The 16233-nt window shown below is 45.5% G+C and overlaps 1 protein-coding gene across 6 annotated transcripts in view; it reads right to left on the reverse strand.

Moving 5' to 3' along the window:
- Positions 1–16233, reverse strand: part of SKAP1 (src kinase associated phosphoprotein 1) — a 294324-nt gene that overhangs the window by 1211 nt on the left and 276880 nt on the right. For all 6 annotated transcript variants that reach the window (XR_004054889.1, XR_004054888.1, XM_010359237.2 and 3 more), the window contains one exon: positions 2606–2714. Coding sequence is in view for 4 of the 6 variants with exons in the window: in XM_010359237.2 (XP_010357539.2) it covers positions 2613–2714 (102 nt within the window). In the remaining 2 variants the exon portion in view is untranslated. The remainder of the gene's footprint in view (positions 1–2605; positions 2715–16233) is intronic.

Genomic DNA, 16233 nt, shown 5'->3' on the forward strand with positions numbered 1-16233 from the left:
TTTGTTGGGCCAAAGACAATGAAGAGATAAACAAATAAATGACAGAGTGAAAAAAGGTGAATTTGTTTTTTATTTGTATTTATTTTTTTGAGATGGAGTCTCTCTGTCACCCAGGCTAGAGTACAATGGCATGATCTTGGCTCACTGCAACCTCCGCTTCCCAGGTTCAAGTGATTCTCCTGCCTCAGCTTCCTAAGTACTGGGATTACAGGTGCCCGCCACCATGCGTGACTAATTTTTGTATTTTTAGTAGAGATGGGGTTTCACCACGTTGGTGAGGCTGGTCTCGAACTCCTGACCTCAAGTGATTCACCTGCCTCGGCCTTGAAAGTGCTGGGATTACAGGCGTGAGCCACCGTGCCCGGCCGGCTGGATTTGTTTAGATTTGACAGAAAAATTCCAACTCTCTACACTTGTGGCCATGAAACAGAGTCTTCATCAGGAAAATCATAAAGTCAAACCTTGAGTGACAGGCCTGAGCTGTTGTTGTATGGTTGTACAAGGGCATTGGAGAATAAGATCTATCCTTTATGCATTTTCCTAAATGAATTCACTCAGCTGCTGCTGCACACTAGAGTGGGCCCTGGTCTGGACTCCAAGGACTGTTTGTATCACTGTCACACTGATGCCATTCTTTACCCCCAGCAATGAAGATTGCTCCTATTTCAGGCCAGAAGATGGAGCTAGTGACAACATGCTGGTCTTGGGGGCCCTCCATCAGCATCTTAATTCTAACCAAAACCCATTCTGCACCAAAGTGGCTCCCACTATTACTCCACCCAAACCAAACACCCACCCCCACTATTTTGAAACACAATGTGGTTCTTGCTAATAAAACACAAACCTATTCTTTTTCTTTTTTTGAGACAGGGTCTTGCTCTTTCACCCAGGCTGGAGTGCAGTGGTGCAGTCATGGCTAACTGCAACCTCAAACCTCCTGGGCTCAAGCATTCCTCCCACCTTAGCCCCCCAAGTAGCTGGGCCTACAGACGTGCACCAGCACACTTGGCTAATTTTTTAAAAAAATTTTTTTTGTAGAAATCGGGTTTCACTATGTTGCCCAGGCTGGTCTCAAACTCTTGATCTCAAGTGATCCTCCTGCCTTGACCTCCCAAAGTGTTGGGATTACAGGTGTGCCTGGCCCTGAAAACCACATTCTCTATTACTTAAAAATTAATTTGATTACGTTCCGTAGGAATCCTCGTATTGGATTCCTAATCTTGGTCAGTCATATTGCAATATGTGGGCATTTTGGGGAAATGGTGCCCTGGGTTTGAGAGCTGGGGATAAACCTAGATCCATCCCTATGGCAAAAATTCCCAGTTTTATCCCAATATCCATTCTTCCCTTTGTATTTAATCATGAATCTCCCAATTCTAAGCTAGACACAGGGCTATAAGCTTTCTTTACAGCTTGCTGTGTCCATATATTCCAACTTCTGGCCCATGGAATGTGAAAGGAAGTGTGTGCACAACATCTGTGAAGTGCCATTAAAGGAAGAGAGTATGCTTTTCTCTCTCTCTTTTTTTCTCTCTCTCTCTTTTTTTTTTCTTTCTCAAGATGGAGTCTTGCTCTGTCACCCAGGCTGGAGTGCAATGGCCTAATCTCGGTTCACTGCAACCTCTGCCTCCTGGGTTCAAGTGATTCTCCTGCCTTAGCCTCCTGAGTAGCTGGGAATACAGGCGCGTGCCACCATGCCCGGCTAATTTTTTGTGTTTTTAATAGAGACGGGGTTTCACCATGTTGGCCAGGCTGGTCTTGAACTTCTGACCTCGTGATCCGCCCGCCTTGGCCTCCCAAAGTGCTGGGATTACAGGCGTGAGCCCCCGTGCCTGGCCTGACCTTCTCTTCTCTTTCCTGATGTGCTGTGTAGGATGCAGACAGGATGGCTGGAACTGGAGCATCTGTCTTGACCATGAGGTAACCTTGGGAAGGTTGGGCACCCAGAGAAGAACAAAAAGAAAATGTACCTGGGACTGGATACCTTGGACCACTTACCTCTAGATTTTTACAGAAGAGAAAAATACATTTCTGTATTAATTTTTTTGTTTGTTTGTTTGTTTTGAGATGGAGTCTCACTTTGTTGCCCAGGCTGGAGTCCAGTGGTGCGATCTCAGGTCACTGCAACCTCTGCTTCCCGGGTTCAAGCGATTCTCCTGCCTTAGCCTCCCCAGTAGCTGGGATTACAGGTGCCCGCCACCCCACTTGACTAATTTTTTTTGTATATTTAGTAGAGATGGGGTTTCACTATGTTGGTAAAGCTGGTCTTGAACTCCTGACCTCAGGTGATCTGCCCACCTCGGCCTCCCAAAGTGCTGGGATTACAGGTGTGAGCCACCATGCTTGGCCTTCCATATTAAGTCACTTTTAGTTTAGATTTTAAGTTACTTTTAGTTGAACCTTATCCTAAGTGACACTGTCCACAAATTTAAGAAAAAAACAATTCCAGAGGCATTTTCTTTCCATCAGTGGTAAATCACAAGCATTAGTATGAGAAATGAAGAAAAGCTACTTCACTGGCAACTCTCATCTTTCAGAGAAACAAAGTAGTGGCCAACAAGTTCCACTCAACTATTAGGCAGTTCATTGGCAATGGTTCTGATACCTGGGTTTCATCTTTCTTCCACTTCAAAGGCAGTGGTGAGATACTCCTTCGGAACAATCCCAATGAGGCTGTTCAGTTCTCCCACCCACCAGCCATACATGTTATACTCCTGAAAAGTGAAAAGAGGATGCGTCAGTTAGAATTTGTTCATGCTTCTGCTCGTTTATTCTAGTGATTGCATGGGAGATTCTGTTTGGTGGTTTCACTGTTGCCATTATCACTGTGAACTGTTAACTTCCCTGATGGGATTATTAAATTAAAAAAAGTCATCTAGAGGAAGAGAGCAAGCGCTTTCATTTTGCCATCTTCCTGTCTACATTGTAAAGTTAGCACATTTGATGCCCTTGCTGAACCTAAAGAGCATTTTTTTTTTAAACCAAGCCGAATGGTATAGCTTCTTAGAGTTGGGCACACATTAAATTGCCAGAACACTAAAGATATTCAAGGGGTTAAGTCATAGTTCAAATCAATAATATTTATCAAGCATCTTCTATGTGCAAAGTGCTGTTTGAGTTCCCATGAGGTATATAATGATGAATCAGAAGATTGCTTGCTCCTTGGGAGCTTACAGCAGAGTAATGGGCTTTGGAGTCAGACAGACTGAGATCTAATCCTCGCTTGGTCATTTAGTAGTCACATGACCTTAGGTTCTCCTAGCTTTAGCTTCTTTGTCTGTGAGAGTAGGGATAATATCTCCCTTCTATCTTGTAGGGATGTAAATTGCATCACTGAAGTAAAAACAACTGAAAGTGTTTGATACATAGTAGGTGCCCTAAACATTAGATTCTTTCCCTCACACAGGTGAGAGGTGACAGGCGCATTAATAATGACAGGCTAGTCACAGAGAGGAGCAAACAAGAAAGAGGATGAGAAGGTTTAAAAGAGAGTTTAAGGAGTTGTCACAGGGTGAGGATGCAGCTCCTCGAATACAGAAAAGCTTCTCAAAAGCACAACAGATGTTGAAGAGTAAAGGGCTATTTCTTTTTTTTTTTTTTTTTTTGAGACGGACTCTCACACTGTTGCCCAGGCTGGAGTGCAGTGGCAAGATCTCAGCTCACTGCAACCTCCGGCTCCCAGGTTCAAGCAATTCTCCTGTCTCAACCTCTTGAGTAGCTGGGATTACAGGTGCATGCCACCACACCCAGCTAATTTTTTTTTTTTTTTAGACAGAGTCTTGCTCTGTCTGCCAGGCTGGAGTGCAGTGGCGCAATCTTGGTTCACTGCAACCTCCACCTCCCAGGTTCAAGCGATTCTCCTGCCTCAGCGTCCCGCGTAGCTGGGATTACAGGCATGCGCCACCACGACTGGCTAATTTTTGTGTTTTTAGTAGAGACGGGGTTTTACCATGTTGGCCAGGATGGTCTTGAACTCCTGACCCCAGATGATCCACCTGCCTTGGCCTCCCAAAGTGTTGGCACTACAGGCGTGAGCCACCGTGCCTGGCCACAACTGGCTAATTTTTTATATTTTTGGTATAGATGGGGTTTCATCATATTGGCCAGGCTGGTCTCAAACTCCTGACCTCAAGTGATCCACCAGCCTCGGCCTTGCTAAGAGCTGGGATTACAGGCATGAGTCACTGTGCCCACTCTGAGTATGGGGCTATTTCTGATAGCACCAGAAAATGTTGTCTTTCTTTTGAAAGAAGTAAAATTAGAATGAATTTTTGTTGTTGTTGTTGTTGAGACAGAGTCTCACTCTGTTGCCCAGGCTGGAATGCAGTGGCACGATCTTGGCTCACTGCAACCTCCACCTCTTGGGTTCAAGAGATTTTCCTGCCTCAGCCTCCCAAGTAGCTGGGACTACAGGTGTATGCCACCATGCCCGGCTAATTTTTGTATTTTTAGTAACAACGGGGTTTCACCATGTTGCCCAGGCTGGTCTCAAATTCCTGACCTCGTGATCCCTGCTCGCCTCAGCCTCTCAGAGTGCGGGATTACAGGTGTGAGCCACTGCACCTGGCCAAAATGAATTTTTTTTCTTTGGAGATGGCGTTTCGCTCTGTCACCCAGGCTGTAGTGCAGTGGTGAGATCTCAGCTCACTGCAACCTTCACCTCCCGGGTTCAAGTGATTCTTTGGCTTCAGCCTCCTGAGTAGCTGGGACTACAGGCATGCGCCACCACACCCAGCTAATTTTTGTATTTTTTTTTTTTTTTTTTTTGAGACGGAGTCTCTCTCTCGCCCAGGCTGGAGTGCAGTGGCTGGATCTCAGCTCACTGCAAGCTCCGCCTCCCGGGTTCACGCCATTCTCCTGCCTCAGCCTCCCGAGTAGCTGGGACTACAGGTGCCCGCCACCACGCCCGGCTAGATTTTTGTATTTTTTAGTAGAGACGGAGTTTCACTGTGTTAGCCAGGATGGTCTTGATCTCCTGACCTCGTGATCCGCCCGTCTCGGCCTCCCAAAGTGCTCGGATTACAGGCTTGAGCCACCGCGCCCGGCAATTTTTGTATTTTTAGTAGCGATGGGGTTTCGCTATGTTGGCCAGGCTGGTCTTGAGCTCCTGACTTTATCATCCACCCACCTCGGCCTCCCAAAGTACTGGGATTACAGGTGTGAGCTACCGTGCCTGGCCCAGAATGCAATTTTTTTTTCCTTTTGAGACGGAGTCTCGCTCTGTCACCCAGGCTGGAGTGCTGTGGCCGGATCTCAGCTCACTGCAAGCTCCGCCTCCCGGGTTCACGCCATTCTCCTGCCTCAGCCTCACGGGTAGCTGGGACTACAGGCGCCGCCACCTCGCCCCGCTAGTTTTTTTGTAGTTTTTAGTAGAGACGGGGTTTCACCGTGTTAGCCAGGATGGTCTTGATCTCCTGACCTCGTGATCCGCCCGTCTCGGCCTCCCAAAGTGCTAGGATTATAGGCTTGAGCCACCGCGCCCGGCCCAGAATGCAATTTTAAGAATGGGAAATATCACATATTCCAGTTCAATTGGATTTGGGGTACCAGAGAGCTAACTGCTTATTTGTACACCTGGTTGCTGAGTTCTATTAGGAAAAATTAAATAAATAAAACCAGATTCGTGATATGGAAAATTCAGAGTCCCTAGCATTATCTGGTGATCTTTTTATCTCTGGGTGCATATAATTGTCATAGAATCATGATATCTAATATCTCCCCTCTTGAAACTCTTGTTGCTCCTGACAACCTCTTCTCCACCTTCAAAAGGAAAAGAGAAACCATCAGATCTGTCAGCCTCCAGCCACCAAAGCAGGAACTTACCTGTATTGACAACCATCTTTCTTTCCCATTAAAGTCGGGGAAGCATCCCTCCCCTGGTTTAAGACTACTCCTCACAATATGCACTTGCAGTCCTTCTCCTTTCTTTCTGAGAGACGATGCTCTGTGGAGACTGACCTCTGCCTGTAAAGTAAATGGCTCCTTCCACCAGCACTGAAAGGTGTTCAAGTTGCTCTCATTTCTGAAAACAACCATTAAATAGCTCCCACTGCATGTCTACTTCCCATTTCTGCTAGTCTATGCCACACTTGGAAGAGTTTACTCACTCACTGCTCCAACTTCCTTCCTGTTCTCTGTTGAAGCCACTCTCGTCAGGCTCTGTTGCCGTCCTCTACTTACGCTTTCTCTCCGTGGTCTCCTGTAACCTCTGCATTGCTCAAGTTCTCTGAGCACTTTTCAGTCCTTATCTTACTTGATCTCTCAGCAGTGCTGGCACTATTGATCCTTCTTGAGGCCTTTTATTCTCTTAGTTTCTATGATAATTATCCTCTCCTGGTTTCCCTCCTACCTCTCTGGTTACTTCTTTTCATTCTCCTTTGCAGGCTCGTCTCGCTCAATTCTGCTTTTTAATGTGGTTGTTTCCCAGGGTTCTGTCCCGGCCTTCTCTTCTGTCTTGATGCACTTTACTAGAGCAATCCCATATACCTCTGTAGTGTATCCACCATGTCTGTGTTTATCACTCACGACCAGAGCTCCAGCCCAGGTCTGTGTTGGACCCCAATAGCCAAGTGCATTCCACCAAGTTGTTCAAACTCAGTATGTCCTAAATTTATCATGTCATCCTGCCTTTACCTCCATCCTGACTCCAAAGCTATCTTTGCTTCCTTGGTTCTCTATCTCAGTGAGTTGTACCACAATGCACTGTTACCCAGGCTGGAATCTCAGGAGTCATTCCTAATTTTACTTTCACCTTCTTCTTCTTTTTTTTTTTTTTTTGACGGAGTCTTGCTTTTTGTTACCCAGGCTGGAGTTCAGTGGCATGATCTCATGATCTCAGCTGACTACAACCTGTGCCTCCTCCCGGGTTCTAGCAATTCTCCTGCCTCAGCCTCCCGAGTAGCTGGGATTACTGGCACGTGCCACCACGGCCAGCTAATTTTTATATTTTTAGTAGAGACAGGGTTTTGCCATATTGGCCAGGCTGGTCTCGAACTCCTGACCTCAGGTGAGCCACCCGCCTCGGCCTCCCAAAGTACTGGGATTACAGGTTAGAGCCACTGCGCCCAGCCCTATCCCCCTCTTCTAATCAATCCTTGAGTCCTGTCAATTCTCCCTCTAAAATATTACTAAAATCCTCCATCTTCTTTCCGTTCCCAGTTGCCAATACCTTGGGGTCATGTAGCTGTCATCTCACATGAGAACTACAGAAACAATCTCCAAGTTAGTCTCTGTATCAGCATTCTTCTCTACTCTATTCATTCTGCAGCCAGACTCGGTCTCTACAGTGCACACTGATAATGTCACTGCTCTGCTTGAAAAGTTTCAGTGGGTTCCCAGTGCCCCTTGTTAACTTTTTTGTTTTGTTTTGTTTTGTTTTGAGATGGAGTCTCGCTCTGTTGCCTAGGCTGGAGTACAGTGGCACAGTCTCAGCTCACTGCAAGCTCTGCCTCCTGGGTTCACAGCATTCTCCTGCCTCAGCCTTCCCAGTAGCTGGGACTACAGGCGTCCGCCACCACGCCCAGCTAAGTTTTTGTGTTTTTAGTAGAGACGAGGTTTCACTGTGTTAGCCAGGATGGTTTCGATCTCCTGACCTCGTGATCCACCCGCCTTAGCCTCCCAAAGTGCTGGGATTACAGGCGTAAGCTGCCGTGCCCCGGCCTTTTTTTGTTGCTCAGTCTGGAGTGCAGTGACACGATCTCAGCTCACTGCAACCTCTGCCTCCAGGGTTCAAACGATTCTCCTGTCTCAATCTCTTGAGTAGCTGGGATTACAGGCGCCAGCCACCACACCTGGCTTATTTTTATATTTTTAGTAGAGATGCGGTTTCCCCATATTGGCCAGGCTGGTCTTGAACTCCTGACCTCAGGTGATCTGCCTGCCTTGGCCAGCCAAAGTGCTGGGAATACAGGCATAAGCCACTGTGCCCGGCCACCGCTTAACTTCTTAACAAAGTAGACAAGGCCCTGCATGACCCAGTCCCACTCACTGTTCAGCATTGTCACTCACCTCCTAGATTTAGGGTCCCTTAGTAAAACAGCACTTGTCTTCGCTGCTCCCGTGGGCCACAGGCTCCCTCACCTTGGAACCTTTCCTCTGCCTGTTTAGCCTCTACTTCCCTCCTCATTTCACGGGGCTCACTCCTAAACAGACTTCAGATCTCAGTTCCTGAGTTACTCTCTAGAAGCCTCTCCTTGACACTCTCTGTGTGGGGTCCTGGTTACACAGTGCTGTGCCCTGTGCTTTCCTGGAAAAGAGCTTGTGATTACACTGCCTTCTATCTGTCTGTCTTTGTCTCAGTGTCAATCACTAGTTGGAAATCTGAGGACTGGACCTTGTTGGTTTTGTTTGTTTTTGTGTTATCAGCATTCAGCACTGTACCCAGCACAGAGTGGGGCCAAATAAATACTTGTTAAATGAGGCCAGGTGCGGTGGCTCATGCCTGTAATCCCAGCACTTTGGGAGGCTGAGGTGGGTGGATCACCTGAGGTCAGGAATTCGATACCAGCCTGACCAACATGGTGAAACCCTGTCTCTATTAAAAATACAAAAATTAGCTGGGCATGTTTGAGGGTACCTGTAATCCCAGCTACTCAGGAGGCTGAGGCAGGAGAATCGCTTGCACCTAGGAGGCGGAGGTTGCGGTGAGCTGAGATCATGCCATTGCACTCCAGCCTGGGCAACAAGAGCGAAACTCCATCTCAAATAAAAAAAATAAATAAATAATAAATAATTAAAAAAAAAATACTCGTTAAATGAGATTGTGATGAAATGAAGGGGGCAGTGGGAATTTGTACTCTTAGTTGAGCAGATTTAGTTACAACTAACTCCAAGATATTCCCCTGGTGATTGAACTAGTTGTGGCAGAAAAAGATCAACTACCTTTGGAGACAATCTCCTCAAATGGCTCCGTAAACAACAACAAGAGTCTGAAATGCCACAAGAAGTGAGACTACTGAGTTGATCCTTTTAGGACCAGGGAATTGCCTTGTTAAAATCAGCCTTAAATAACTGAATGTGTCTGTCTGCCACCTCTTCCTACACCACACCTTCTTTTCTTGTTTTGTTTTTTGAGACAGGGTTTCGCTCTGTTGCCCAGGATGGAGTGCAGTGGTGCAAGTATAGCTCACTGCAACCTCCAACTCCTGGGCTCAAGTGATCCTCCTGCTTCAGCCTCCTAAGTAACTAGGACTACAGGTACATGTCACCATGCCTGGCTAGTTAACAAAAACTTTGTTTTGTTTTATAGAGATGGGGTCTCCCTGTGTTGCCCAGGCTGGTCCTAAACTTCTGGGTTCAAGCAATCCTCTTGCTTGTTGGGATTACTGAAGTGAGCCACTGTGCCTGACCCACCACACCTTCTCATTTCCTCTCTCTCCCAGGCCAGCTTCTCCCTGCAGTTTGCAGCGTCTTATGGGAAATTACCTAGAATTCTTTAACTTTTTTTGGGGGGGATACAGGATTTCACTCCCTTCACCTAGGCTGAAGTACAGTGGCATGATTTTAGCTCACTGCAACCTCTGCCTCCTGGGCTCAAGAGATTTTCCTGCCTCAGCCTCTGGAGGAGCTGGGACCACAGGTGCATGCCATTGCCTAATTATTTTTTACTTGCTAATTATTATTATTATTATTTTTTGTAGACATGGGGTTTTGCTATGTTGCCTAGGCTAGCCTTGAACTCCTGAGCTCAAGTGATCCCCCGGCCTCGGGACCCAAAGTGCTGGGATTACACCATGCCCACCCTCTCAGGGCATTTTTAAGTTCCTCTTGGTACAAGTTACGTTACCGTCCATTTTCCAACACTTAAGTTAGGGCAGTTTCTGACAAGTTTTCTTGCAGTGTTGCCTTGCTGTGAATGGCCTTGCTGTGAAGGGGAAATAACATACTCTGTCTTCCTCTCACATTGTAACTCATAAAAACTAGCTTTAGCTCTTCTGCTATCCCACAGGCAGAGGGTGGGCACTGTGTTGTCTGAGAGTCTTTTGATCCAAGTCAACTTGCTGAAATGTGTGAAGTGTGGTCTTCCACCTGCCAGATGCTGTCATCTGCATCACCTGCAGGGGATAGTACAAGGCATTTGCTCCCCTGGGATTGTTTAATGCTCCTAACTTTGACTCACACTTTGTAGCACCCCTTTTTAGTCGTAATGCCAGGAGTAGGGACGAAGCCTTGGGAAGGTGTTCTCTGCCAACTCGAAGAGGGTGTGAACAGGAAGCAGATGAGGCTCAGCAGGGCACCTGCAAAAGCCAGGCTCCCAGTCTGTCTGCTCTTGCTGGAGGGGAACACTGACCCTGCCGAATGCAGATGTAGAAGCCTCGCCACAGTGGTGAGAACTGAAATGAGTGAAATCAACTCTCTGCCCTTCAAAACAAAAGAGCAGGCAGAAGTGTAAGGAGGATGGCACAGTCTCAGAGACCATATGTATCCTGCTGTGGGAGCCTGGGAGCTTAATCAAAGCACCTACAGGTCCCAGGATCTGACTGTCTTTTCCAGATTTCATCCCTTGGCTGGATACCCGAAAAGGGCTGCAGGGCTGAGATGTTTAAAGCATGAATGGAAAATTTCTAACCTTCTCTCCCACTACCACCCCCATGCATTGCTCCAGCCCAGTCTGAACACCACGAGGTATTTTAAAATAATTTCTACTTTGATGAATTGCTGGGGAGTCCACAATTGCTCATAATCAAAGGGAGAAAAATGCAAATGAGATCCGGCCGAGAACTATCACCACCAAACGTTTATTTCACTGCACAGTGCCAAAAAGAATTAAAACAACATTAAACTCACAGCAATCATGTTTAAGCCCTCGTTTCCAAGTGCCAAATTGCACCACTCTGGATCATACAGATGTTCGTTAATTATGCTAATTTTTATTAAACTATTAAAATGGAGAGAGTACTGGCTCAGTCAGGCAGACCCCAGCTCTGAATGAACCCTGCTCCTGTCTAAAGGTGCTAATTTACTGCATTTTTATTAAGTTGCTGATTCTTGGGTTTTAGTTTTAGGATGGCAAAGAGAACTGAATTTCTGGGATCAATGTTTTCTATAAAGTCTGATTTCTCTTTGCCCAGATGTTTGGAAAGATTGGAAAAATGCTGAGAGGCTCCCAGGAGAACTGAAATCCTCAATTTGGAAGTATTTCTATCGAGGTAGGGATACACATCTACAAGTGACAGTGTTAGGGCTTCAGAATTATGCATGCTCACTACTCCATAACTCTACATATATTCTGAATGGTAGGGCTAAGATTTAAATTATACAAAATTGTTCAATGAAGATGTTTTAGATAAGAATATAAAAAGTTATTTAAAAAAAAACACAAACCTTTCCATCAGGGCTTGCTTCTTGCCACAAAGTCTTTTTAGAAACCTTTCATCTAAAATAAGCACAGTGTATGGTTTGTTCTCATCATATTTCTAGGTTTGACTAAACATCTGCTTCTCTCAATACCAACCTTGCCCCACCTCTTTGAACAACCCACATGAAGAAGTCTTAAAAATAAAAGTTGGCTATTTGGACTCCATGATCTGGCTGGAGAAACTACTGGTCTGGATGAATGAAGCATTGAGTGAACCTGAAATAGACGCTGTGCTCACCATCAGCAACAATCAAAAGTGTTTATGGCAGATTTCACACTGCCATAAAAGGATTTATGTTGCTAATCTCCATTAACAAGGAAAAAAAAAAACCCTACCAAACCTGCCATAAAAAGAATAGCAAATTCTATAAACAAAAAGCAGTATGGCCACCAACAACGGACATGTCGCACAGCTTGACTCTGCCTCCAGTGGTTTCCTATTGCTGTTTATGGTTTCAAGACTATCATGGACCTCCTCAGTGCTCCTCCTGTCACAGGGCCCTGAGTCCCTGTGTGGTGCTGCAAATACCCTGTCAGTAGGTGTCAGGGGATATTGGGGGGAAAACCAGCAGGCGCCTATCATAAGCCTTAAAAAAGATTAAATACCCCTACTCCATGATTGCTACATTTTAATTTCTGTCCTCCCTGCTGGTTCCTATTTGTATAAGCTCTTCCATGGCTCCCCTGGAGTACCACAGACATGACCTGGAATGACCATCCTGTCTTGGGATGAGAATTCAATTTCTAGGCTCAGTGAATCCTAGGCTGTTCCAACAAGAGGAACTCACCATCCTCCAGGGCACAGATTCTTAAACCAGAGTCTGTGAACCCCTGGCCTCTCTTTGGATGGATGTGAAGGAATCTTTGAACTCCCTGAAACTGGTGTAAAATTTTGTGTGCATGTGTACATAGGCCTCATCCCTGGGGTGAGGCCCAGACCTTTCATCAGATTCTCAAAGGGTTTATGAACCCTTTGCAGTTTACCAGCCGGCACTCTATAGGAAAAAATACAATGGTCTTTATGGGGTGGATCTGTACTTTGGCCCAGGGTGGGTATCCCTGCACTCCCCACACACAAGTCCCTGCTTTTAAAAAATACAGCTTTTTAAAAATACGGTGGCTCACGCCTGTAATCCCAGCACTTTGGGAGGGTGAGGCAGGTGGATCACAAGGTCAGGAGTTCGAGACCAGCCTGGCCAATATGGTGAAACCCCGTCTCTACTAAAAATACAAAAAAATTAGCTGGGCATGGTGGTGCACACCTGTAATCCCAGCTACTTGGGAGGCTGAGGCAGGAGAATCGCTTGAACCCAGGAAGCAGAGGTTGCAGTGAGCCGAGATCGTGCCTCTGCACTCCAGCCTGGGCAACAGAGCAAGACTCCATTAAAAAAAAAAAAAAAAATACAGTGAAGGAGAATCAAGAATCCTCATTCCTTCCACGCTAGATTTCATGGGCTTCAGCCCTCCAGCTGAAGAGGCTGTTCCCTCCTCAAAGGTCGACTGCACTTGTGTATCTCTTTTAAGGAATCATCTCTTTTTTTTTAGAGACAGAGTTTTGTTCTTTGTCACCCAGGCTGGAGTGCAGTGGCACGATCTCAGCTCACTGCAACCTCCAGCTCCCAAGTTCAAGCGATTCTCCTGCCTCAGCTTCCTGAGTAGCTGAGATTACAGGTGACGCCCGGCTAATTTTTGTATTTTTACTAGAGATGGGGTTTCACCATGTTGGCCAGGCTGGTCTCAAACTCCTGACCTCAGGCGATCCTGCCCACCTCCGCCTTCCAAAGTGCTGGGATTACAGGTGTGAGCCACTGCGCCCAGTCAAGGCATTATCTATTTAACTGTGACTTCAAAGTCGTGGTGTCTTCTCATAGTTTCCATTCAAATGGCTTGGAGCAAGCTGCCTGACACTGTCAGTTCCCTGGAGAAAGCTCCTAACAGAAACATTCTCTTTTCACATTGAATTGGGTTCCAAGCCTCCGTGGAACAAGATTCCCAGAAAATATCTCATACTTTTTTGTTCTTTTTACCATAAAAGTTCTCTATATCAGTGCTTGTAAACAAGATGATGCATCTTCAAGAGAATAGTCTATCAGCCCCTAACCTGAAGTGCTTGATGTATGTATGGGAAAGGTCAATGAATCACAGAATTTTTGGTTTATGATTGCTTATTTCTCTTATTAGTGTTTGTGCATTATACATTGCCATTAGTTAAGATGGGAAATTTGAATTCCTAAGCAGAGAAACTTGTACTATTCCAGGGTCAGTCCCAAACATCATATTTTTACTCTGGATTTCCCCACAAATTCTCTACTCCTAAAATCCAGCTTTGGATATATATATATGCTTTCTTAGGATATCATACCCTATGAAATAAATAAAGGGCTCCAAATCAGCATCCTTCTAACTGCTGAGAAAAACAAGGCTCGGAACAGGAATTGTTCACCAAAGACAAAGTGCCCATTTTTCAGCATAGATGGTTTTACGAAGAGATTTTCCAGAAGGAGAAAGGAAATGGGCAGTTGGGTGGCTGGTGGGTTAGTGGTGTTGGAACTTGTGAAAGGATCGAAGCTCAGCACTTGAATGAAACCTTGGGTGGCGTGGCAGCCTCTCCAGGCTGTTTTACAGTGTGTTTTAAGTTCTTGGCAATCACTTTCTTTTTCCATTATTCAGAGTTTTGGTCTATAAATCATAATAAAAATGAGTCATTAAATTTGCCTCAATTGAGCTAGTTTTATTTATTGTTACATTTCAGGGAACTTGCTAACCTGGAGGTTGATGGGCCTGGATACAGGGGAAGGTATGCGAGTGTGAGAAGGGGGACATGGGAAGGCTGGGTAGTCAGCAACAGCAGTTGGGAGGGGGGTGGGTCATGGTGACAACTCCACAAAGCGCACCCCGAGCTAAGTGTTCTGAGAAGGGGAATGTGTTCTCTAGATGGAGGGTCTCAGAGCACTTGAGTGCGAGAGAACATTCAGCTTTAAGGGTGAAGCTTATGTCCTGAACAGGGTGGGAGTGGATAATGATCAAGCTGAGGCCACGGAGGTGTGCAGGGCCTGTGCACACACTGCATGTTGGTGAAATGTGTGCAAAACAGAGTGGGTGTGTGCAAGTGTATATGACAGAGAAATCATAAGCTGTGAAGGTAAGAGCAAAGGTGAAATGGGGCTCTAAGGAAAGAGAAATGAAAAGAAGCACACAACTTGAACTTTACCTAAAGAAGAGAGAAGGGATAGAGGGAAGGTAAACACTTTGCAGATGGGAGAAAACAAGGTGCTAAGTGCAGAAGTCAGGAACAATAGAGACAGCACCATTTCGGAGCTGATAGAATTGTGATACCATGTGAGACGGGCGTATTAATATGTATTCCATAAACTGCGCAGCTCTGCATCGCTCTGTTTTGCTCTGACCGCAGTACCAGCCTCAGGCACCACAACACAATTTGGAAACAATGTGACGGAAATGTTTAATCTGCTCAGCCCATCTGTGCTGCGTATTTCTCCAGATCTCCCTGAGAGAGGCGCCTTGAATCTCCACATTGCCTTTAATATTCTCCTAAATCACCTCCCTACTGCACTTCAAGGGCCATTGCTACAATATCACAGGTTCATCTAAAGTGCAATGGGGAGGGGGTGTGGGGGGAGGTGCAGGCTGGGAGATTTTTTATTTTAAAATAATTTCCAGAGATCATCTTTTCTGCTTCCTTTTAAAAAAAGAGGAAAAGTTATTCTACTGTTGCCGTAAGGTTATTGAGGTTGTTTGGTGCAAAACAGGATAGGATAGAGTGGAATCATTCTCCAAAGAATTATTTTTATTAATCTTGATTCTCTCAAATGGACATGGGAGGGTGAGCAGATGCTCGTTTTCTCTTATCTCTTTTCCTTGCACCTTGCTAGAAAGCACACATAGGGTGTGCTAGGGTGATGTGTTCATTTGGGGCTGGAGCCTCTCTCCTTTCCACTCTCGGCATCAGGTACCAGCTTGTTAGTTCCCAGGGCCAACCCTGTCTCTGCTCCACTCTAAACAAAGCCATCTCATTCAGGACAAGTATACATTTAGTCTCTGGTCAACATGCCCTCATTAGGAGAGGACACTGTCTATATTTTAAATTTTATCTTAAAACCTTAGATTTTCTCTCTTTAAGTACGGATGTTGGGTGTCAGATTTCCACTGCCTTTCCCCACTTGATTGCACCAGATTCAGCAATTTGGGTCTAGCTGGGATGGGTTTTGAGAAAGAAGGATGACAAGTCACCATGTTCCAGACCCTAGACAAATGGAAGAGAGTTGCACATCACCAAGAAAATTAGGATTCCTTTTGCTTTGTGAATTAAAGAAATGAATAATTTAATCCTCAAGATTGTTCCAGCGAGGGAAAGGCAACGTCCCAGTTGCGGAGCCCTACAGCCTGTCGGTGTGTTACATCATCTGCACACATAGGCGTTTCCATGACAACCGCTTATAGCTTCATTTCCTGGATCCCTCTAGGGGGTGTCACAGCCAGATCCACCTGCTTTTCACCCTACCCTCAGTGGGGTCATGGTAAGGTCGCCAGAATAAATGAACGCGGGTACTAATGATCTGTTTACTGCTGTTTATGCTCTGTGTGTGTCAGGGGCACACACATTTAGAGAGCTCATTATGGTTGCAATTAGAATGCACCATCGCTAGATATTTAACTCCTTTTTCTTTTAAATTAGCATTTTAATAACATTCTTTGAGCAGAGAAACAAAATGACCATTTTTCACGGACAAACTTCTAGCTGTAGGTGCAACTTTAATGGCAAAGTTGTGAAGGGGAAAGAAGGGAAAAAAAGGCCATTTTTACTACTTTCACCCTCCTCCTTACCAAAAGGATATTTTTATTTGCTTTCTAACACA

Source organism: Rhinopithecus roxellana, chromosome 19 (genome assembly GCF_007565055.1).
Source record: "Rhinopithecus roxellana isolate Shanxi Qingling chromosome 19, ASM756505v1, whole genome shotgun sequence".
NCBI classification, from domain to species: domain Eukaryota; kingdom Metazoa; phylum Chordata; class Mammalia; order Primates; family Cercopithecidae; genus Rhinopithecus; species Rhinopithecus roxellana.